Here is a 25,186-nt window from a genome sequence, read left to right on the forward strand (position 1 = left end):
TCTCATTCTCAAAATATCGAAATCATTTACAGGAAATGTTCTTTCACAAAAATGTTTAAATCACCAATAACATCTTCTTCTTTGACTTCTGTGAATATCAGTGTGAGTCATCCTGTTTTGATGCAGTCTCATGTTGCGACATCTGAGAGGTGTTTACACACGTTCAGATAAAGGAGGTCAAATATTTTAGAAACGTATAAATTGCACCGTTTTGGTGTCATTTTTATTGTTGCTGGGTGAATAACAATAGGAACTGCCTTGTTTCTTTAAAAAAAAACATGATTATTAGTAAAACATTTAAGATTCAGCAGGTGACTCGGTGGAGCTCTGTCATTTTGAAGAAAATATCATCACATGGACGCTCAAGTCCCCCAAACACAAAGATGAGACGGTTAGTTTGTTAGCGCCTTCTTAAATTGTCCTCATGAGGCCCAAAATCCTAACCCAGTGTTGGTATTCAGCAATCAAGTACGTCATTCTTCAGATATTTCAGACATTGATGGTCACCAGAGGATGTACCCTGAAGACTTTAGTGATGTTCTGACTTTTCCAATAGCACGACCATCAGGTTGAAGTTTTTGGCTGTCAGTGATGTAACTATTGGCTGGATGAACCATGAACTGTGGTACAGACATCCATGTTGCCCAGAAGATGATTCCTAATCGTCAGCAGTCGGTCAAAGTTTTCATTTATCGTTTAACACCTCAACATCTTCCTCGTGGATTGACAGCAACATTTTGTGCAGACATTCATCGTTCCAAGACGATCAATCCTCGTTGCCATCAGCAAACTTCACCACAGTGACGTTCACATTTTGGAGCGACTTGGCTCAAACAAATATCGGTTCGGCTGTCATGACATTCGCTTCAGATATTCATGTTCCCCGGATGATGAATCTTAATAACTTTGGTGATCCTCTGACTTCATCATGCCAAAAATTCACCTAACTCCTTGGTTTATGACCAAATATTGAGAATCTAATGAGACTCCCATCTGTGATGGTGAACATGATAGTTGGAGAACGTTCAGCTTCACACGGCTGCGAGCATGTTTAAGATCCTAACCATCAGAAAATACAAATGGTTTGGATGATTGACTTTGTGTAAGTGATGTAAATAGATAAAATAGATAATAGTTACTCCTCGTCTCTTTTTAAATCTTAATATATGGGTTAGTCTCTGAAGTCGGTGATGTTGCTGAAGCTCCTCGAGCTGTAAGCAGGTGGGTGAATGAGTCGACCTCCTGTGTGCGTGTGTGTTCAGACATAAATAGCAGATGTATGTAGTAGGCGTGTTCACCTTGAGGCTGCAGGTCTGCTCCCACAGAGACGAGCAAAGCTGTCGTCCATCTGCCGCTCACACTCATCTGCATGATGATGTTTTATTAAACCTTTGACCTCGTGCTCATCTCACCTCTGTGGCTTCGAGCTCAGAGTTCAGGTTTAGAGACGTGGGCTTACAGGATCAGCGGTGGGATGTCTCACCCTGTTTCTTGTTGATTTCCTGTGTTTTAATGTTTTTTTTTTACATCTCATCCTCCTCTGCATTAGCTAATTTTATCCGTCTATCTTTATCGTATCTGTAGGCAGATTCTTATTTAGTTAAACTGTTGGGCCATATGATTATAGCTTACAGGATACGGATCATTATTTTTGCTAAATATCTAAATTTGTGTCGGGATCAGAAATTAATTTGGAATTAAACAGTAATGAAACATCTGAGTGTTATCTCATATACCACCTCATGGTTAAATGGAAAAATCCCCTCCAAATCAAAAATACAAAGCTTCGAAAAACAGACAGTCCAGCCGCTAGTCGTCCTTGTTGTTGTTGTTGTTTTAGGTGTTTCAACATAGTTACATTTTGACATTAAGTGCAGGTGTTTGTCTCATTATCTGGAGTCTTTTGAGGGAGTTTGTAAGACATAATGAAAAGTGAACTGTAAAGAATTCCACTGTAAAATAACAGTAAAATGTTGTCAGCACAGACAGTCAGCATCTGCTGTAATTTATTTTAACAGCATATCACTGTATATTGGATTACAATATTTTACCGTAGTTTAACTGTGTTTACCGTAATGTTACAACATATTACAGAATGTTACTGTTTATTTACTAAAAAGTAATTGTTACTTTTGCATTTAATTTCTGTAAATTCCCCAAAATCATGATTTTTTGACGACAAAGCCACATTCAGGAATATCCAGTCCGGTCTCATCTTGAAATACACTGCCAGTATGGGCAATACCATAATATAATATGGTAGCCCATCAGTACCATGCTGATGGATAGAGACCGGACTGGACTAAAGATATGATAGGGCGTATTTTCACTGCTTGACAGAAAATGTCAATAAACTGTTGTGGTTAACCAACAGCATCGACTGTTAATTTACATGTGAAGGATGAATATTTAACAGTATTTTAAAATTAATATGAAAGACTGTAAGATACTGTTGCAAAGCCACCGTACGTTTACAGCAGTTCATTACAGCGTGGACAACATGTTCCTCCGTCCTCTTTGGTGGGAGGACAAGAACAATACGACCTCTGTAGCAGAATCTGTGTGTCGACATCTTAATGCTGCTCATAATCAGGTGAGAATATTAACCATCTTCTTTATTTGTCTTCTGTCTTCAGGCACTTGGACAACCACCACCTGTGGGACCCCAATGAGTTTGCTGTGTCCTGCTTCAGAATCATCATGTACTCCATCCAGGTACAGTTCACACGTCAGCATGGCTTTAAAGGAACATCTTCTAACTTTTTTACATTGAAGCACCCTGTGTACTGTTGGCCACGCCCTCCTCTTTATCTTGGATCTCGCCCTGGTGCCTGTCAATCATCTTGACGAGCTGTCATCCAGCCCCGGGCTTAAAAAGTCAGCGGCGTCCCTGAAGCCTCCACAGGCAGATGGAGAACACAGCTGATCATTGTGTCCCTCAGACTGTTGCTGATCCGGGTCTTTGGGTCTCTCAGGAGATTCTTCTTGGAGGTTGTAGTGTCAGACCTGCTTCTTTTATTAGGACTGTTCAGTTCTCACCCCAAGGAACAGCCTGATGAAGTGTAAAAGCCTTTTAGGTGGTATTTCAAGATTTATGTGAGTTTTTCAATTTGGTTTCCACATAAATTTAAAATGCGTTTAAAAATTGGTAACTGTTATGAAAGACGTTTTGTCCATACGAGGTGTGATCGTGAGGGAAGCTAATTCTTAATATTTGGAATCAAAACTGGTTTTACTTACTTATGAAGTTGATTAGCTAATGGTTTTCTTTTGTTTGATTGGTTTTAATGGTTAGATTTAAGGTGGAAAAGCTCAGCTTGTTGCAAACTTAGTCATGATTATTCAACATTCAGTCATTTTTACAATGTGCAAACACATTATTTGAGATTCTTGAATGATTCAAGTTTAAACAACACCAGATAATTACACTCTGCACATTGTGTCGCTGACTTTAAGCAAACACAAACGGACACAGAGCAGAAGATATTTGTGTGTTTACCATCAGACTGCTGGTTCACTTATTACTGATGTCAATCACATTCGTCTTCACTCTCTCACGAACACAAATATCTCAGACCAACAACCACCACCACCACCACCACCCTCCTCCTCCTCTGTCTGTTTGTTTAATTGCTCGCTCGCTCAGAAGTTCCCAGGTGACTCGGAGGTGCTGCCACAGATGAAACGCAATCGATGGTGCAATGGGACCCCAGTGTGTGTGTGTGTCTGATGTTTTGTTTTTGTGTGTGTGTTTGCCAGCTCTGTGTGTGTGTGTTGTGTTTGCACTGTGTGAGTGTGTGACAGGGTCTGGCAGAGTTTTGTCTCTCTGATCTGTCCGGGGGGTTTGTTCTGTTTGCCAGGAGACAGCGACGGCCGTCTGTTTGATCTTAGTTACATAAAACAAACGCACCCCGAGTTCGTCCTGCAGAGACACATTAGAACATTCTGCTGTCAGGAGGGAACGACGGAGTTTGGACCGGTTTCAAAGAGCAACCCCTCTTGAAGCTGCTGCTGATGTTTCTGTACATATCGAGGTGTAGCTTAGATCCAACAGCTCCAGGGAAATTAATGGTAAACATCAGGATGTGCAGCCGGTGATTGGTTTCTAAAGTTGCCACTTTGCGCCGGTGCTCAAGCAGTTGAAAAGGAGGAAATCCATCAAAGAAGAGGACACACGGAAAGCAATTTCTGCACTCACAGGAGCAGGAAATAGAACAGAGTGCTCTGCAGGCATATCCCGTTTTAATTTCCAAGGTACTAAAAAAAAACTAAAAATATAACTACAATTCAAATTTGCTCACAGGAAATATGGCCATTTATTTCTGTTCTTCAAAACAGAACCGACCAGTTGACTCTATTTAATTTTGCCCTCTTCAAGTCACAGCAGAGTAGTTTGACTTATGGGAAATATTTTATATTTATCAGTTCTTGCTGAGACTTAAATGAGATGATCGACACCACTCTGCAAACTGTCTGCTAAGTGTGTAGCTGAGTTCAGCAGCCAGTTAGCTTAGCTTAGCATAAAGACTGGGACCTGGAGATAACGGCTAATCTAGTGGTTACAAAATCCACGTACTAACACCTCTTTAGCTCTCCGATGAACGTGTTGTATTTATATTTATATAGTATAGGTGACGGGCAGTGAGCTGGATTATTGGTTCCTTCAGTCACATTTCAGCTCTGTTCAGTGTGAATGCATCTTAAATCCTCTTCGTCTCTCTCTGTGTCTCGTCGTCCAGGCTCAGCACTCCCACCACGTCATCCAGCAGGTTCTCAATCACCTGGACACTCACAACAAGAACACACCGCGGGTCAGAGCCGGCATCGTCCAGGTCCTCCTGGAGACGGTGGCCATCGCTGCCAAAGGATCAGTGGGTGAGTTACAGGAGCGTGTTGGTTCCCGCTGCTGGACCAGTTACACAGGAGGTGGTAAACTAATCTCTCATGATGTCATGTATCAATCAAAAATTCTCTGGTTCCTCAAATGTTCAGATGACTTTCTGTTTATTTCATTTTGTTTTTGCTTAATGGACAGAAGAAGTAGTTTCAGGACGTCACATCTTCTGAGACGTAGTGATGGACATTTTCATTTAGTTTGTGACTAATTAACGAATCAGTGAGGCGCTGCAGCTCGTTCTACACTTCATGAAGCATTTGTGAATCGCTCTTCGTCGACCTGCAACCAACCCTGTTCAACTCTGAAGAGGATAGAAATTAATTTATAAAAAACAATAGCTGATAAAAGTAGCTTCATTTTAAATTCAGTGTTGAATGATGGTAAATTAAAATTTCACTGAGGTTAATTTTCTTTTTTTTTTTAATTGCTTTCATTTAAAGTAATTTCAGAAAACTTTAGCACTGAGTTTAGATCATGTTGTTTTTGTGTTTAACTCCTCCCTCCTGTGTTTTCCTGCTCTGCCTGTGATTAAAACGACCTTCCTCCTGGATAGGAATGATCGAAGAGACCAAACGAAGTGATACGTTCACCTTTGAAAGTGAAATCACGACTCCTCCCAATCTGTGGCTCGGTACAGTATGACAGTGTGGTCAGATTTAAAGTGGATGTAGAGCAGTTAGACTTCCCCCCACACACACCTGGTGTTAACAAGCATCCTTCATAATCACTGTGCATTTCCAGTCATGTGTTTAGAGCAGAAACACAAAGCTGAAGTGTGAGGAGACAATAAAGTGACATAAAATTACCCTAATTTGCAAAAAAATTTAATTATAATCTACATATTATATATATATATATATCCTATTTACCTATTACTTGTGATTTCATGTTGTATCTCATACTCTCACTCTTCTGATCTTAAACCTGTTTTTAACTCCTGCTCAGTACAAAGATTAAAGATGACAGTGAGAAAAATGTCAAATAAAAGTGTTGAAAGATAATTGGAAGTAGAATCTGAGTCCTCTGAAAGGCTGAAAGGTGTTTATTAATGTTGAAGTTTATCTTCAGGCAGCTTGAAAGAGTTCAGTTCAGTGAAAGAGAATCCTGATTCATATTCCATCAGATTTTGTCACAGTGTGGATATGAGATGCGTGTTAATGCCGGGCAAACAGAAGGTCTCTGATTATGACAACAGATCTTATGATTGTATTTGAAACATGAAATTCAGAAACGCCTGCATGATGTAGTTCAGTCCAATACAATCGCAACAACTTACAGGAAAAGTTCTGCTAAAAATATAAAGGAATTATCTCCTGACCCTCATGCTGATGGAAAGTTGGTTGAAGTGAAGACTTGGTTTAAAACATAAAAAGACAACAGGAAAACAAAACAGCTTCTATACAGCCCATCCAGTGTAATCCAAGTCTCTGGAAGACCTGAGATCCTAAATTAATTTGACAAGACGTTCTTTACATCCTGGACGTGTGGTTGAGCTCAGGCACCATCTTCAGACAGGGTGCACACTAAAACCTTTAGCTTAGCAGCTACAGTGAAGATTTTGAGGGTGTAAATAACGTCTTTACAAGTCAATTTGCGATCTCAGGGCCTCCGGTGACTTGGATTCATCGGACGGAGCCATTTTATGTTTTTATTGTTGGTTGTTTTTTCCGTTTTAAATCAAGTCTCCAGCTGCTTCAGTTGTTTAGCAGAATGCTGCAACGCTGTTTTACTGTGAAGCTCCAGAAATGTTTTGTGGACTACGAGACTTCAGCTGACTTTCATCAGCATGGAGGGAGGAGATGATGACACTAAATGTCTCACTCCTCGTGGTATCAGTCCATTTACATATTTGTTTTTTAATTTAATTTTGTGGTATGTGGCTTCACACTGTTGAGGAACATTAAACAATACAGCGACACCACAAATCAATTAGGAATTTGCGGTGAAATGTTGACACTGTTGTGTTCACCTGCTCTATACCTAAAGGTGTTTCTAATAATCTAGTCAAATCTAGGCAAATTTGTTAGAAAACATCTGAAAATATATTCCAGTCTAGTACAAGAGTACTAGTACTACTTGGATCAGTACAGTGTACAGGTGTTCCTGTGTTTGTCATCATCCAGTTAACTGTGTTATGACACCACAGGAGACTCCAACACAGTATCTTCAGTAGTGACTCTGAGTATGTGGGGGAAGTTTCTGGTTCAGTTGTGTTTGTGTTGGTGCTGTAGAGTAGATCAGTGATGTGATGCTGTATCCAGACCTGTGTCATGATACCCCAGTAGAGTAGATTCACTGTTAAAGGAACTGGATATCAGTTTCACCTGTGTGTCTAGTAGAGATTCAGGTGTCATGTTTCTTAATGTGCCAAAACAATTTAAACCTCATATAAAATATGGAGAGATTCAATATACCAGGATTTAGAAAATATCTATTCTACAGTTTATTCTTGGGCTAAGTACTTAGAATAATGAATTAGCAAGAGAATGACACATTTCCTTTGTTCATTTCTTTGCAACTTCTGTTGCATTTTTCCCGTGGCTAAATAACACAGTGTCATCTGCATACATCATTATTCCAACATCACTGCAAACAGCTGGTAGATTATAGATGTTATAGGTCAGCCTGGATGTGTTTAGCGTAGCTTAGCACAAAGACTGGATGCGGGGGGAAACTGTTTGCCCGACTTCACCAAAAAATTTCAAACAACACCATCCAACGTCTCCAAGTCCGTCTGATGTTGTATCTTTGTTTTTTATTGTACAGGTCGAGACACTGAAAAATGCAAACCAATGAGTCTCTTAGATGGTCGATAGATTAAAATGTTTGTTTTATTTTTATGATTAGAGGTTATTTAAAAGTATCTTTAACTATCTTTAGCAATCACTGTTGTATTTTAATGTGTAGATGTTAATGTTTTTGTTAAATAGCACAGGTTACATATTTGTGGTAGTGTTGTTTTGTAATTGTGGAACGTCTTTGTTCATTTTTAAATGTCTCCTTGTAAATGAACAAAAAAATCTGAACCCCAAAAGAACTCTGGCAAAATATTTTTCTCAAAATGGATCAAGAGTCTTTTCTCACCATTACCGTGATTTTTTTAAATGTAACATGCCAAAGGATCAGAGGTCGAGCACGGAGTTTGTTATAATCTGAGGTGTTGCTTTTTGTGCCAGAGTGAATTAAGACAGCTGGACCAGAGAAGACGTGTGAACGTGACCATCAGCACACACACAAACCTGTTCATGGAGGACGGCATATATCTGCCCTTCGTCCATATTTAATGCCCGTCGTTCTCTGTGAGCATCGAATGAATCCTGTAAAACGTTTATCAATGGAGACGTTCAGTACAAACAAATCAAAGTCTCAGAGCTGTATCATTAATTAAATTGAGATTTCAGAGTTTCAAGCCTTATAGCTGCGTTGAGGGCTTAAATGAGACAAAAACTTTATCAAGAATGTGCTTTTAATTTTATTTTTTTAAATTTAGTTTGACACTTGTTCATTCTTCATGCATCATATTGTCAGAAAATAAGAAGTTATTGAAAAATGTTCCTCAGTTTTTTATACTTTCTCCTGACTGGAAACCTCTCGGCCCTTTTTTTTAGTCTTTAACTTTGCAGTAATATGTCTCCTCTCTGCTGGCTGTGTGTGTGATTGCAGGTCCCACAGTGCTGGAGGTGTTCAACACTCTGCTCAAACACCTGAGGATGAGCGTGGACTTCGAGCTCGGCGAGAGCTCGAGGAGAAACTCCAGCACCAGCGTTTCATCCGGCCGCGGAAAAGAGAGTGAAGAGAGAATCGTCCAGAACGCCATCATCCAGACCATCGGTATGATTCCCTTTTCACCTCCTCTGTGTTCTGGATCAATACTCACAGCCCACATCTACATTAAGAGTCACTGCTCGCTGTAATCAAAACCAAACCTCAGTTTTCTGTGCTGAAATGCTCCTCAGGTGAAGCTAAAGCTGTTTGTGTGATAATACAGATGAAATCAGGATAAACAGAGGAGAGAATGTGTTGTGTAGTTAACCTCCTACAAGTATTCAGGTCTTTGTGTCTGAGTGCTGACTCATGGTCTCACTCGTCCTCCTGCCAGGCTTTTTCGGAGGAAACCTGCCAGACTACCAGCGAGCCGAAGTCATGATGTTCATCATGGGCAAAGTGCCAGTGTACGGGACCCCCTGCCACACCTTGGACACTGTGAAGATTGGGTGAGTCACGCATTCATTATCCGAGTACCCCGGGGGTCTCACATGCTGCTCCTGCAGCCAATCAGCTCACAGCTCCCAGAAGCCCATTCTGCTGAATGCAGAGACAGTTTGGCTCAGAACATGTTGGCTCCGCTCAGTCTTTTCTATCGCAGTTAACACAACAGACACAGCAAACTGAACCGCTTGAGCTTTGTGATGGTATAACAGCCTCTGGTTTGACTGAAACTGAAGCTAAAGCTCTCACATCTGCTGCTTAAGTCATTTGTCCTGTGAGAAATATCAGCACTTAAAGGGAAAAAATATATGTTCAACCCTATCGTCAGAATAATTGTTGGCAATTTGCTTTTCTTATAACATTGGACTCATAGTGCATGCTGGCGGCAGCGTTAAGAGAATGAAACGCACTCTTTTTTTTTTAATCCAAAGTGAATTGTGTCTTAATCTGTCCTCACTTCACCTCCTGGACACCCTGCGGTGATTCAGCTCCCGGGTCACTGAGACGATGGCTGGCCATCTCCTCCCCTGAAAAAAAGAAAGAAAAACAAGCTAATCCCTCCGGCCTCAGGAGTGCAAGAACAGATAATCCCAAATCAAACGAACACTGTCCTCCTCCTCGCAGACCAACAGGCTCACTCTCTCTCCTCCCTGTTTCGGGTAATTGCCGGAGGAGAGAGGTTTGACTCTGAGGCTCGTCGGTGTGATGCTGCTGCACTCTCATTATAAACATCCAGGAGCTGCTGCTGCTCAGGGCCTCTCCTTCTCCTTCTCATGGACTCGCACTCATATACACATTTGACAACAGTCTTTACTTCACGTTAAATATGTGCTCATCATTTGTGTGACTGCAGCTGGTACGATGGAGGCGTCGACTCCAACGACTTCATGATTTTCTTTTTACGTTAGTAAAGTGACGCCAGAGAGGCACATTTTTACGACTCTGTTTCAATAATTTCCTCAGTCATGATGATGTATTGACTTCCACAGCCAGTTTGTACAGACTTTAGGGATATGAAGAATTTTAAGATAATCGTGGGAACTACATCACAATGATTAAAAAATGCCGAGGTCAGCACTGGGGAAAATACAGAAGCAACTTTTGCACTCTGCTGATAACTGATTATCTCAAAATGAAAACAAAACTACACAGTTCAAATAACTTAAGCAGTGTTCATATCTCTACATTCAGAATTGTTTTGGATCAGTATCAGTTCATTTAGTCAAAACTGATGAAAACAGTCAAAACAGCAGAGAAACAATAAAATCAAAATACGCAAAAATACCAATGTAGGCACTGACGGAGCATCTGTAATGCAGAGTTCAAAAGGTTAAAAAATCATACAGGCTGTCTGAGAACAGAAATCAACAACATTGTGAGATTCAATTTAGCTTCTTCATAAATAAGGTGAAGAGTATCAGAGCTGTGTTAGTGTCAACTGAAGCAGTGCTACTCAAACGTTTTCATGTCAAGGACACAGATTAGACCACAGAGCTTTTATAAAGTCTATGAAACCAAAATAGTTATTGTTTTATTTACCGGTGGAATAATAGTGAACATAAAGTATGACCACCTGGGACATCCTCAGGGACCTCTGGAGGTCCACGGACCCCACTTTGAGAGCCACGGCCCTAAAAGACCAAATCAGACCAAAATGGTTTGAAGGGACAGAAAGACGAAGATGAAAAGATAAAATACAAACCAGGAGGACAACTTTGAGTTATAGATCTATAACCTTGAAGAATTATCAGATGCCAAAACACTTCCAGAGGTTCAGAACGGGAAAGACTGGTTGACAATCAGTTCCTCCTCTGTAAGCTAAATTATTCTCTTCTTGTGTCAAAGTCAGAATGTGGACTCCTCTGCTGTAATATAAACAGGCTCGGAGCCATGTTGGTTCGGTCCAGCAGGGCAGAACGAACACGTATAGAGAATATATGGTGACTGTTTGCCTGCAGCTGTACAAGCGATTAAATCAGAAATGTTATTCAGTCGAAAGTTGGAAACAAAAAAAAGAGAGACGTGTAATGTCGTGTCGGTTCTGACAGAATATCTGATGTTCTGTTTGATCACTCAGGCATCAGGGAACCAAGCGGATCCAGACCATGCTGCTCAGCTCTCTCATCATGGTGAGTCCTTCTCTTTTATAAACCTGTCCGCGCTCTCTGATGAACATCAGCCGGTCTGCCACCGATCAGATCAACAGATTAATTTGTTCCCTTCATCAGATCAGTGTGAAGATGATGAGTTCATTCATGAGATGTGAAAGTTAACATCATGTCCAGCTTAACTCTCACTGTGTTTGAACTGAAGGGAAAATATTCTGCGTAAGCTGTACTAAATGAAAGGAAGCTAGATGTACTGATTGACTGTGAAGATGTTTTTGACTCATCTGAGACGGTTCATCATTTTTCTCTGACTGGTTAATATATCACCATAACAAATTACATGTCTGTGTGTTCATATTATTTGGTGAGACTAATTTTCAACAAATTCACAACAAAGCATGCAGCATTATCTAAAAAATATATATATCAGCACTTATTCCATCACATCTCCTTTGAATTGCAGTTTTGTATCTGGCAGCAGATAACAGACAGAGTGCAGTGTTTCCGCCAGGATTTTTTTAAAGAGTGGCGGCGAGGGTGGGCTGATCGACGGGGGGGGGGGGGGGGGGGGGGGGGGTGCGCGCGACCGGATCGTCGACTAGTCGCTGATGACATCATTCATATTTTTCCCATCATAACTAAAATCCCAGGAGGAGGGAAATGCTCTGCAACAATCTGTTTCACTGACTGACAGCTCATGCACAGAAATGAGTCCACAGTACAGCAGCTTTATAAACAACAAGCTGTAAATCAGTTTGTTTTTTTGTAACATATAGCCTACAGGTGCAAAAGAAAATACTGTAGCTACTGTTCATTAAACAATTAGGGAGGAAAACGACACACAGGCCTCGTCACCATCACAGTCCTGCTCAGTCACAGTTTCACTCACAGTTTTAGTTTTTCCTGGTTGGTTGCTGCTGTTGTTGTTGTGCGCGACGTAAAGCTGTCGATATGAGCGGAGTTTTTTTTTTGTTTTTTTTAATTGCCGGCAGCCCGGACACACTGCCCGCGGAAGCGGCAGTTTCTCCTGCTCTCTCTCTCCGCGCCGGTCAAACATCAACCCGTCTGTATCTGCTCGGTTTTCCAAACACAGGTCTGTCTCTAGCGCTGTATGTAGCCTATGGATGTGTCTTGTGTGCAGACGCAACTGACAAATACTTATAGACGGACAAGCAAACTTAATCATCATTTATTTTATTTTGAAAATTGACCGGATTCTCTCGCCTTTTCTGTGCCCGACTTCCTGTCTGGTACGCGCTCGTTCTATCCAGCTTGACTGCGCTCGTATTTTTTTCATTCAGCGCACTCAGCTGTTGTTTCAAGCCGCTACTCTTGTAGCCTACTGTTACATGATCAGCGACTAGTCGACGTCAAGCTCAAAACGTCATTGTGGAGCAGGGGACTAGTCTGTGCAACCTTTAGTGGAAAACCTGCTTTACATTGTTTTAACATTAAAAAAAAAAAAAAAAAATCATCATTCTGAAGGTGTGGCGGCTTTTATTTTGCCGTGGCGGTGCGCCACGATCAATTACATGTAGCGGAAACCCTGGAGTGTCTGAATATATAATCAACTCCTCATGGACAAACTCTAATCAACCAATCCCAACACTCCCCCTGCTTCACCCTGCCCATCTTTCATGGAGGTGTAGGGTGAAGTGGGTTAAATCCATTAGTTCAAAATGACGTCCTCAAGTGTCTTGTTTTGTCCACAACCCAAAGATATTCAGTTTACTGTCATAGAGGAGGAAAGAAACCAGAAAATATTCACATTCAGGAGGCTGGGATCAGAGAATTTTTACATTTTTTCTGAAGACAAAAGACTCAAATGATTAATCGATTGTCAGAATAGTTGGCGATTGATTTAATAGTTGACAACTAATCGATTTAAAGTAAAAATGCCTTTCATCAAGCGTCCATTATTCAGAGAAATCTGCTGGTTCACAGGAAGTGATGCTCTGAACGTTGCTGGATTATTTGATTTAACACGAGAAGAAGAACTCCACTTATCAAACGTCGTGAGCAGAAATACAACAACCGAAGACAGGACAGACAAAGATCTGTCCACACTGTCTCATTGAACTCAAAATATTATAGAAATAAATAATCTAAATTAATCGTTTCCCTCTCTCCTCTGTGAGAAGCCCTCATTTCACTGAGCTGAGGAGGCACAGGTGGCACCAACACACCCAGCAGTGACGCACGCACGCACGCACACACACACACGTGCATGCCTCTTGAAGCCACAGCACTACCCACACTCATCTGAAGCATCCTCGTGCACGGCAGTCTTCCGTGCACACCCTCAGAGCGATTTTAATACAGCGTCTGTCTGTCCTCATCTCCCCTCGACTCGCTCCCCTCCTCGCCACCACCTGGCTTCTCAGTGCAGCTGGAGGAGGGGTGAAAGGTCAAAATATTTATAACGCCATGCAGCTGCAGATGGGGCCGACTGTGTGTGTGTGAGTGTGTGTGTGTGTGTGTGTTATCAGTATCAGTGTGCGATCTCCGGTGACACTGCACACTGTGAGGGCAGATGTTTGGGGCTGCTAGTCGGGGTGAAGGCAGAAGCTGAATCACTGGCTGGTTCCGGTCTCTTTGTCTGCGAGGTGTGAACACAACTGGAGGCGTTGAACATGAGAGAGTACAGACAGTAAGAGCTACAACATAACACCACTGCAGGAGCTGGAAATGTAGCAGTTTACATGCATCCAGCCTCAGTGTCCGACAGTTTTGCTCCTGTTGCACGTGTCCTCATACTATAAAACGTGTCTGGTTTTATCTCCATCATGAAATCCAGTCTGAACTTGGATCACGTACCTCAGGCTGGCATCGATGCATCTGTGGTTGGATTCTTGGATACTTAAGTGCAACAGCAGCTGGCTGCATCTCATCATATGATGCAAAAACCAGGCAGAAAAGCAGCAGACAAGCTACAGTAACTCATATTTACTAATCTGGGGAACAAATGCTTTAAAATTGTTGCTTTATTGCTGAGAAGTATGAAAGGCGGGTTATTTTTTGGGCCATATTAGCATGCTACATGGTCGATGAAAGCTAAAATACAAGCTCCAATACAAGTTTCATTTTTGTTGGACATGCATTTGCAAATCAGAACTGATACCTCCTGTTGTTCACACAGATAATAAATCATCAGATCAGAGTCACGTAGGGGAGAAAAGGTCGACACCTGGACACTTCCAGCTGCTTGTGAACGTAACCTTTAAGCTCTGTGGAGAGGTGTTTCTCAAAGAGCCTCCCTGTGGATTAATCGCATCACCCTGTGGTAATTCTGCTCACACCTTCCTCCCCCTCTCTCCCCCGCTCTCTCTCGCCTTTACCTCAGGTAACCTCTGGCTTCAAGTCTAAGTCCATGGCAGCTGCACTGCCTCCTCCCTTCCTGGATCCGCTCTTCTCCATCTCTCTGATGGAGGACAGCGAGCTGAGGCAGCTGGTGCTGGAGATCCTGCACAACATCATCGACCGCCACGACAACCGCGCCAAACTACGTGGCATCAGGTACAGAGTACATGTGAGACTGTGTAAAGGTACTGCATGCAGTGAACTGATCCAGAATTGATTTTAGTTTTTGATACTGATGCACGATATTTATCAGACCGATTAAAAATTGGCCTGTTATTGGAAAATGTATATTATTGGCTGTTTATTGGTGTTGGTGATATTCTTGCCAATAGATGGAGTTAATAATATGAAGCCAACTTTCATTGCATACAAACTCCAATGCAGTAGGTGGCTGTTTCCACCTCGAAAGATGATACCCTCAGGTCTGCGTAAGGGAAAGAAACTTTATTTGAAAAACAAAAATGTGAAATTATCAGTTATCATATCGGTGTCAGCCAGAGAAACATCTTATCGTCGGTTATCAGGATTGTCGTCCATCCTTACCTGATCCTGGTTATGGTAATTAGTCTCCCATTAATAGCTGGTGTAATTGTGATGTTGTGTCTGCTTCTGTTGCAGAATTATTCCTAATGTTGCAGCACTGAAGATTAAAAGAGAGAAGATTTCCAAGCAAGACGTTGCATTCATGAAGAAGGTAAAGAGTCTAAGTTACTATGACTCTGCTGAGTTAAGGTCTCTGTTCTTATATCGTCAAACTCTTCACAAGGACCTACTTACCTAAAAAATCCCTTTTCCATCATCCAACCCAAATATACCTTTTGAGTTTACCCATCACTGTTACCCAGTAGACATTCTTTCAAGATGTCAGCAGCTGTGTTCAGGCTGAAATCGTGGCTTTTATAATGGATTCATTCTGTCAGGATAATCCAAAATGTCTACCTGTCACCTTCACCAGAGAGTGGCAGCCATGTCTTTCTTGCACAATTAGCTGTTTGCATGCATCATTCACAAGCAACTGAAGCAAGTGTGGTAGCTTGAGACACTAAAATAAGAAAAATAGCAGCTGACATTCATGAAATGATAAAATAAATTTGATTGAATCAGAAACACGTAGTTGAATCTTGACTGCTCAAAACTCTCATTCAAAGAGGTTTCAGAGCGCGCTGACCCTGACAGAAGACGTCCGGTCCCCATCAGCCCGTGACATTTCCAAACAGGGCCCACAGTTAACGCTGTTCACCTGTGAATCACACCTGAGCTGTAACCTTTACCCACACGTCAAACAGCTGAAAGAACAACCACGAGGCTGGAACTGTCTCTGGACGTTACCTCCGCTCGCTTTACCAACATCATCATCAGTGTTCAGAGCGGATGAAGCCAACTCGCTAACCCTCGCCCTCTGTCAGAGGTCATTAATGGCATCCAATTGTATTCATTAGCGGTGAATAGAAGTCGTGGGCCTTCACTTTCCATTAGGCTCCACGTCATGCATATAAATGCCTCAGTGAGGCCGTGACAGCGTGTGTTTTATTTATTCTATAAAGACCATGTCTGCAAGAGGAGGCCTCTGACACACAGTTATTTTTAGCCTAATTCAGAGTTAATTAATGGAATTAATCTTTCCAGTTGACGACACTGGGGCATTTTGATTTGCATTTACGAGCACAATAACATTTTCATTTTTATCATGGAGAGTGGAGCTACCACTACTAACGATTTTTTATTCTGAAGTAATCTGCTCATGTCTGACTATATCCCAAATGTTTCCAACAATGAAATCCACAAGTTTACGCAACTAAAGTAAAGTGGAACTGCGCTTTACTTTGTCGCCTGTTGCTTTAACTTCCGGGAGAGAGTCTGAGTGCTGAAGGAAGTCAGCCACCGTGACATTATGAAATATGACCTCGCCTGTGAACGTTTATGAAGACAAACACTCCCATGATCTCATGCTGTTTACGTCTATTGTTTTTTTGTTTTTATATTTTGGTCTATAAAATCTCTGAAAAATTTCTGTCGTCATTTCCTGAAGGTGACTTTTTTAAACGTCTTGTTTGTCCAACCAACCGTCCAAAACCCAAATATATTCAGTGAATTATCTTTACATGAGATCTGTTGACAATAACGAAGAGCAGGATTTACCTTTGAGCTTACAGAAGCTCATCAGTTTACCTGGTGCCTGAACACCTCAGGTCAGATATTTGTCAGACTTCACAGTCGGATCACACCTGGGGATGTGAGGCAAGGAGGAAAACTGAGGACCACCAGGTGAGAAGGTTAGAACAGGTGTTGAAGAAAGCTGCCAGAGAGACTCAACACGTGGTGAAGGTGAAGGTGATCAAGGAACATATGGCATTGCCTCCGGCCAGCAAGGTCCTCACCTCCAACTCCTGGAGGGATCCTTCTGGGTATTGTTCAAAGCCTCATTACTCGATGCTGAGGTCGGTGGGTCATAGTAGCTTGTCGTTGACACAAACCTAAAGCCCACTGCCACCGAGATGAAGAAAAAGGGATTGAGATCAGGAGGACTCCAGTTTTGCTGGTTGCAGAAAAACAAACTGTAGCAGGAGACTGAGGTCAACCAGTCACTCTCTACGGCCTCAGAGAGAACAGGGCGAACAGTCAGACTCTTCAGGAAAGAAACACCATCAGTCTTTTCTCAACTGTACTGGGAATATACCCCATAACCACTTGTTCCTTTGCACCCCTTTACAATCCTCTGTCCTCTGCCTTGAGTTTATACAACTTGTTTTCTGATTCCTCTCTCGTCCATCTCCAGCATGGCCAGCAGCTGTACCGTCACATCTACCTGGGCTGTAAAGAGGAGGATAACGTCCATAAAAACTTTGAGCTGCTCTTCACCACCCTGGCTATTCTGACCATCGAGCTGGCCAACGAGGAAGTGGTCATCGACCTCATTCGCCTTGCCATCGCTCTGCAGGTAACCTTGGTGATGAGTATTAACGGATCTTAGCTGTATGTTGTATGTAGCAGGTTTGTGATCTTGCGTGATCTAATCGTTTTTTTTTTTCCACTAAGCAAAATTAATCAGAAATACTTTGGAGAAACGTTACAATTTAGTTTTGCTAAAACACTTTGTCACACATGTGATTGTACAACCTTACATAAAGAAATGTAATCTTGTTTAATGATAAAATAATGAATGGAAAAGAAAAATGTGGTAACACTGTGGTAATTTAAGGAAGAAGAATCGTATTGATTATATCATGCAGTGCACAACATAGTGAAACCTGTACTCCATTTAACCCACCCCAAGTCGACCAACTCCAGATGTTAGCCAGCGCCTTTGGTCAAAGGTACCTACTGGAGAATCAACCTGTCTGCATGATTTGATAGTTGGAGAACATGCAAACGACCCCAAACAAACCCAGAACCTGTTTACTCTGAGACAACAGTGCTAACCACTGCACCAACATGCATTGGGGTGATTTCAAAGAAATCAAATGTGTTGGTTGGTAATTTCTGCCTACTTACCATGAAATTTTGGTTCCTGTAAAGTGAAGCGTTACCACAATATATTTTGGGAACCCAAGTGCTCCTTGCAACTCTGAGATTTTCACCTGAGAACAGTTAGATTTGTGTCATGCAGAACGAGAGCTGTAAACTCCAGCTCTCAGATTAATGTAGTGAAGTAAAACAGCCTCTTTACGACTCGACATCAGCGTTTGTTTCTGGTGCTCAATCCTCAAGTATCCTCGATGTGATGATGGTGTATTCACGGTGTCAGGTTGATGAGTAGCTGTGCCGTCATCCTTAATGTCATTAGACTGGAGACCACACACAGGTCCAATAAAACCTCCTGCATGTGAGACGGAAGAGAGGTGTGAAAGAACTCTGCACACACACAGACACACACACACACACACACACACAGACACACACACACACACACACACACACACACACACACACACTCCAGCTGCTTGTTTGTGTATCACGCTGAGAACTTATCATCCAGAAATGTCACAGCGTTGTAGACAAGAGGCAAACATTACACTCGAATACACACAACAACCGAGGTACCAACATATACCGTCACCTAATCCAGGACATTTCATTTATAGAATGAGACACACACACACACACACACACACACACACACACACACACACACACACACACACACACACACACACACCTGTCCTTCATAATTTCACTGCAGTGTCAGTAAACAAACAGGGCTTCGAGCGTGCAGGGAGGGTCACTCTGGATCACAGTCTGATCCTGTTCCCACACTGTCAGTTCAAAGGTCGTCGTCAGGGTAACAGCTCTGAGGCGACACAATGGAGGGCTGAAGATGATATTTCTGACGTCATTTGTTAATTCCAATCACGATGAGAAATAATGAGTTGTTAATGTGCTCCCACATTTGAATGTCTAATCCACAACTTCTTCTTCTTCTCAGGCAGAAACTGATTATTTTCATTATCAGTTAATCTGCAAATTATTTTTCTGGATTAATCATTTAACGATGAAATGCCCAAAACTTGTGAAAAAATACTAATTAAAACTTTCCCAGAGTCCAATGTGACCTCTTTGAATAAGTTTTTTTTGTCCAGTCAGAAGTCCAGCACCCCCGACTATTCAGTTTATGATTTATCTGACAAAGAGAAGCATTAATCATCACATTGGAGAAGATCAGAGAATGACGAGCATTTCTCACCATTCCTAGCCTTAAAAAGTCTATTTTTAATCAATTAACAAAATAGTTGCTGATTATCTTTCTGTTGACTGACCAGAAAATGATTGTATATTTTGCATGTGTTTGTTAATGTGTGATTGGTTTGTACAGGACATGGCTCTGGCTAATGAAGAGAACATGCCGATGTTTATTCGCTGTGGCATCAATGCGTTGGTGGCGGCGTACCTCAACTTCCTGAGCCAGATGATCGCAAACCCTCCCTTCTGTCAGCACGTCAGCAAGGTGCCTCATTCACCCCCTCTGACCTCACAGTTGTTACTAAATGTCATCAGTTCGGCTTTTGAAGGAGCTGAAGTTCCTTTTTTTAAACTTGCTCTTTCTTTGCACACCGAATACCTGAAGTTTATTAATATGCTGATGACACACTGATGTTTTTGGATGTTAAACTTATTACTTATTAACTTGCTGTGCAGTGAAATGGTTCACTATTGAAAACAATCTGCTGCTTCTGTTCTCCCTCCAGGTTATTGAGCTGAGGAACATGGACGCTCCGTACCTCCTTCCAGAACACATCTTCAGAGACAAGTGTCCGTAAGTATCCACAGTTTAACAGATTGGACGTCTAGTTTTATAAACAATTCCAAGAACAGGAGAAAAATAAAGAAGTTGCTGCCATGTTGTGTCCTCGTTCTCAGTAAGACTGAATCAGGATACCCTCCACAGCTCCACCCTCCCGTTCAAATCAAATGGTCACTTCTAGGTCCAAAAACAAAGATGGTGATGGTTGTAATGCCAAAACAGTAGCTCACAAACCAAATGGTGACGTCTCGATGGGTTTATACTTGCTTCAGATCGCTTTAGATTTTCTCCTAAACTTCCCTAAGAGTCTAAAAGCTACAGTTTTGTGTATATTTCGTATAAAAATTGCAGTTTAAGCATAAGAAATTCCAGCTCATTATTCCAAATGTTCACTAGCTGAGATCAGAGTCACTCTGTAGTCCTGATGTCTGCCTGCAAAAACTAAAAATATCTCTGATGTAAAGGAAAGATTTATGGGTAAATGTGCGGCATGTCTGAGTTTTGGGAGATTTACCTCTTGAAAAATTCACCAACAACCCACAAATCTGGTGAAAACATGAGAGCTTCAAGCCAAAGACGTGATAAAAATGTAGAGGATGTTAAGAACATTTTTTTAACCGAGATGTTTTCCACAGCATCCTCTTTAAAATTCACTCACAAACATTGCTACCAGGCAGTTTCTTTGTACAAAAACAACTCTACAACTTTTAACCACTGAGCAGCAGTCAGAGCTTTCTTGTTGCCAAAGATGATGGATAAGAAGGCCTCCAGTAAACCTCCAGTATTCAAATGTCCTGGAAACACAAATCAAACCAAAGACAAGAAAACTCCACGGTTCAGTGAAACATCATTCTCAGCTTTACCTAGAGCTCCAAAACCACCAGGCATCAGCTGATAAAACCTGATTATAAGATTATAAGACCCAGGATCTATTTCTGATTTTAAATCCCTCTTTACCCTCTGCAGTGAAAGATACAGAGGTTTTAGATACTAAATTTGGACACGAGTGCTTTAGAGCTTCTAGACGGCTCCATTCTGCCTCATTTAGATTATCTAGACACCCCAAATGTTTATCTGTTTAGCTTCATGTGTGAGATTTCTCTCCTTCTTCTTCCCAGAATCCCTGAATCTCTGGACAAGGAGGACAGACAGCTGTACTTCCAGACAGCCGACATGGCTGAGTGTCTGGCAGGACCGGGATACAACGCAGAGAGACTCTCCATCCCATACGTCCCCCAGGTCACAGGTACGACCGGCCGGGCCACACTCTGCAAACTACACAGAGATTTACAGTCGCTGGTTTTTGGGGATATTTTGCATTTTAACCACAAAGCTACTGGAAACACTGGAGCATGGAGAGTATTAACATTAGTCGAAGAGTATCTGAAAATAGTTTTAACTTCAGTCAGTGTAGCTTTCTTTAAAAATCTGACAGGAATTTGAAGATGATGCAGATAATTTAATCAAGACAGAGGTTAAAAACAAATTTGTTTAAAAAACACTGTTGTCATTTTACATGTCTGCAAAACATGGATATGCTCAGATTTGTACATGTCATACGTATCATATCAACATTTCTGCGATAAGTGTCATATCATATTATTAGATGGATGGTGGTGGGCGAGATGGCGTACAAGCCAGAGACCACTGTTGGAGAAGGTGTTTCAACATTTGAAGCATGAAACCTGGATATTTCTAACATATTAGACGTATTTTAAGCCAAAACATGATCTTTCCCGAACCTTAACAAACTATTTTTTTGCTTAAACCTAACCAGAGAATAAGCACATCGCTGTCATGACATAAAATACAAAATTTGACCTAAAGAAATGTAAAGTTTCAACATATCTGTGCTTTGCAGATTTATACACTGCCAACATTTCTCTGGCGATTTGTTTGTCTTCGGTATAATTTCTGTCTCGATGTGATCTTTACACACATCGTCTGTGCAGTCAATTATTTGTGATTTTGATTCTTTTTTAAATGAAATTTCAATTTAATCTTCATTTACACAATAATTGCACTTGTAAGTTGTTTAACAGACGTTTAAAACAACATATCAAAAACATCTAGACAGCAAAAAGATGTAAAACAGACAGACAAAGAACACATTTATGTACTGGTACATTTTATGGAATAGTGCAGCCTTGAAAAGTGTGTAGTTTGAATATTTCAACATAATGTAGCTTTAATGAAACATGAATGAAAATAGTGGCTTCTCCTGTAACGATTAATCTTCTTTAGTTATTCAAACTCCAGCCCTGGTAGTTAACTTGAAATCTGTACAGACCTGAGGCAGAGAGGATGTTATTTCTTTCTTTCCAAGGATCGACTCGCCCTCATTCAAATAAAATGATCCGATGAGAGAGTTATGAAAACATCACGAGTGGATTTTGCCCAAATCAAACAGGAAACAGGTTCAGATTTCTCTTTGGTCTAACAGACAGTTTGCTTGTGTTTTCTTCCCTCTGCCATGCTTTCATCTAACATCAGTGCTTTACACAGTAGGAAAAATCCTCCACAGGTGCAAGCAGACGTCCAGAGGTAACCAGCCAGAGTCGAGCTGTAGATTAGATCCCTGCTGTCGCTGATCTCCTGCAGTTAGAGTCGGCTTTAGTTTAACTGCAACAACTATAAACTATTTTATTAAGCGTTTACAAAACATTTCATGAATCTTTGAGGAGCTTCAAGGTGTTTTTTTTCTGGAAACAAGCCACAGTGAAAGTTTGAATAATATAAGATATTAAATATATGTGGTTTCTTTCATGCACATACCAGAGCTGTAAGTAGCTAATTTTCCAGTTACCATAAACATCATGAACCCTGTGTTATCATTATTGAGCTCAATCCACTGTTTTAAAAACAGAAAAAATGTATGCAGTGATTTTTAGCGCTAATACATATCAGGTCCAAATATCAGTTATTGGTCGCCTTGATTTCAAATAATTGGCGTCAGTATTGTCCATCAAAAAGCCGTCTCGGTCGGCCTCTAATGCAAATATTGTTTATTTCAAACTACGCTACACAAGGTGTCTCCTGCTTCACTGTGAAGTCTCTTGCCAGTGTACTGACTCCAGTATCAAACTCTGCACAAGTGAAGCTAAAACAGTCAAGTGAAGCAACATTTCTGAGTGGAGTGGGACTTTAAATTCATACTACAGCTCTCTAATATCAGTTGCATTGAGCCCAACAAACAGCCAGTAAAGTTTGCGGGTGTACAGGAGAGCTGATGTGACAGTAGAGATGCTGCTGCTGTAGCTGCGAAATGCTCTTGTTTTGAGACGTTTTGGATGCAGTCTTGTAATGACAGATTGCTAAGTGCTTGGATGTTTCCCCACTGAGCTGTGAAGGAGCAGAAGTTTAGATCCAGTCACGTACAAAGACTGTCAGGAAAACTGCCCCATACCCCGAGATTAGTGAGCATCTTTAGATAGATCCTTTTAGCTCGGTGGTATTTCCTGTTGTTTCCACTGGTGGCTGCTGTGTGTAGCTGTAGAGACGTCACTCTGTCCACAGACAGAACACTTTGATCATTTTTTCAACTGTTTTGCTTGCATTGCGTGTGGAAATGTTGCGGTGAGTACTTGTACTACATCTAGATAACCTAGACTATAAATATTGTAGTAGCTTGTGTTTGTTGTTGTGCATCCTGCTGTTGCTGCAGGAAACTGTTTTTTAATTTGTGCTGAGCTTCAGTTTTTGTTCTGTCTGAGCTTTGTTTGGTGAAAATGGCTGCTGTGGTTTAATGTGGGGATTGATGAGAACCTGAAGAAGTCCAACTTGCTAAAAACAGTCGATTGGCTCCATCGTCAGAAGAAAAGTTTGCCTTTCTGTGTATTTTTTCCTCGTGTGTCATAAACGTACCAGAGAAGCCAAAAGTTCCAGCTGCAGTTCTGGGACCCTAGTTTTTTTGCTACTGCGCCGCCTATCTGATTGGATGATCGCGTAGTATCTAGCTAGATTTAGCAAGAGCGTTGAAAACAACTCAGGTGTCTTTTAAATTATAAATAAATTGAAGTGTGAGTAAAGTTCGCTCACTGTAATAGTCTTAAAGCCATCCATGTTCTGTCTGCTAGCTTGGATAGCTGGCTGCAAAACAAACTTTGTATTTGTTTAGCGTCAATGAAACCGTAGCGTGTAACTGTACATGTTTGATCTATGTCCGTCAGCTACATTAATATAGCTTAGTATCCTCAGTATAAATGATGAGTAAATGTGTTATTTAAACTGTGTTGACGGTTTACGCCACATTAACTGTTACCTTTTATCAGCCGCTCGCATTATTTTAACATTATATTGTAACATTAACCTTTAAAACTTTAAGCACTCAGGCAGAAAGTAGTATTTTGGTCAAATGCTGCCAGGAAAGAAAGACTAAGGTCCCACAACTGCGATCCTGAAACTGCAGGTACATACTTGGAAAAGCAGGGAACAGTAGACAGCAGCAGATCACAGATCATAAACCTCATCAGACTTCATCCAGAACACATTAAAACTTGTCTGAATTTGACGCAGGAGTGAGACGTCTCACTTCTTTCTCATCTCTCTTGAGAGTTGCTCATGTGCAGCACTGATCAGGCAGCTGACGACGTTCGGGTAGTGACATGGTGCCATGAACGGTGCTAACTTTTTAAATATATTGTACTTCAGTCTCTCTTTTAAACTCAAAGACTGAACGATGTTTGAGCTGCTTGAACAGAGACAGATGGGAAAGTGTTAACGAGGCAGCAGCTTTAACTTCAACACACGTCACAAAAACTGCAAAGTTTACCGTCTGATCGTGACTGCTGGTTTGTTCTGTCAGTGATCTTAATCAAAGATAATTCTGGTGAAGTTCTGTATGATAGAGTCAAAGCTACAATAGAAATCCAAACACACAGCTCTCTGTCAGCTTCCATCACGCTCCTCATAAGTGCCTTCAGGTGAGCTGCTGACTCACACCTGTTCAAAGTGCACAACAAAGGTCGCTGCAAACAACGATTATAACGTGCTGCTGTTCTCTGTTTCACGCCTCATCTGATCCGGTACTCTGCTGACCCCTATCAGACGGCCTTGACACGGTGTCGTTCCTCGACTTGAGAGAGTAGCTGCACTTCTGTGGTTCTCATTTTTACCAGTGCAGTGTGAATGAGTACTGAAGTGCTTGAGGCGGTGGTGTTACGACGGGCCCTCCTGGGGGGACGAGGTACCTGAGGAGTTTATCGCTCTGCAGGATCAGATGGATTTGTTCCTCGCTGGAAGAAACCAGAACATCAAAACAGAATCAATCTGTGGTGGGTGGATAATGGAGTTCGCTGTTAGGGAGCAGATAAGTCGCTGCTGTTATCGAGTGGCCTCTGAGAATAAGTCGACAATAAGTCCTCATATCTGAAT

General features: G+C 41.4%; 1 protein-coding gene across 2 annotated transcripts in view; it reads left to right on the forward strand.

Moving 5' to 3' along the window:
- efr3a (EFR3 homolog A (S. cerevisiae)) overlaps positions 1-25,186 on the forward strand; it is a 114,500-nt gene that overhangs the window by 79,555 nt on the left and 9,759 nt on the right. For both annotated transcript variants that reach the window (XM_073490716.1, XM_073490717.1), the window contains exons 9-19: positions 2,637-2,715; positions 4,740-4,875; positions 8,561-8,728; positions 8,997-9,111; positions 11,184-11,235; positions 14,558-14,730; positions 15,193-15,268; positions 17,351-17,512; positions 19,385-19,516; positions 19,758-19,825; positions 20,932-21,059. In XM_073490716.1, the coding sequence (XP_073346817.1) occupies positions 2,637-2,715; positions 4,740-4,875; positions 8,561-8,728; positions 8,997-9,111; positions 11,184-11,235; positions 14,558-14,730; positions 15,193-15,268; positions 17,351-17,512; positions 19,385-19,516; positions 19,758-19,825; positions 20,932-21,059 (1,289 nt within the window). The remainder of the gene's footprint in view (positions 1-2,636; positions 2,716-4,739; positions 4,876-8,560; positions 8,729-8,996; positions 9,112-11,183; positions 11,236-14,557; positions 14,731-15,192; positions 15,269-17,350; positions 17,513-19,384; positions 19,517-19,757; positions 19,826-20,931; positions 21,060-25,186) is intronic.

Source organism: Pagrus major, chromosome 21 (genome assembly GCF_040436345.1).
Source record: "Pagrus major chromosome 21, Pma_NU_1.0".
Lineage (NCBI taxonomy): Eukaryota > Metazoa > Chordata > Actinopteri > Spariformes > Sparidae > Pagrus > Pagrus major.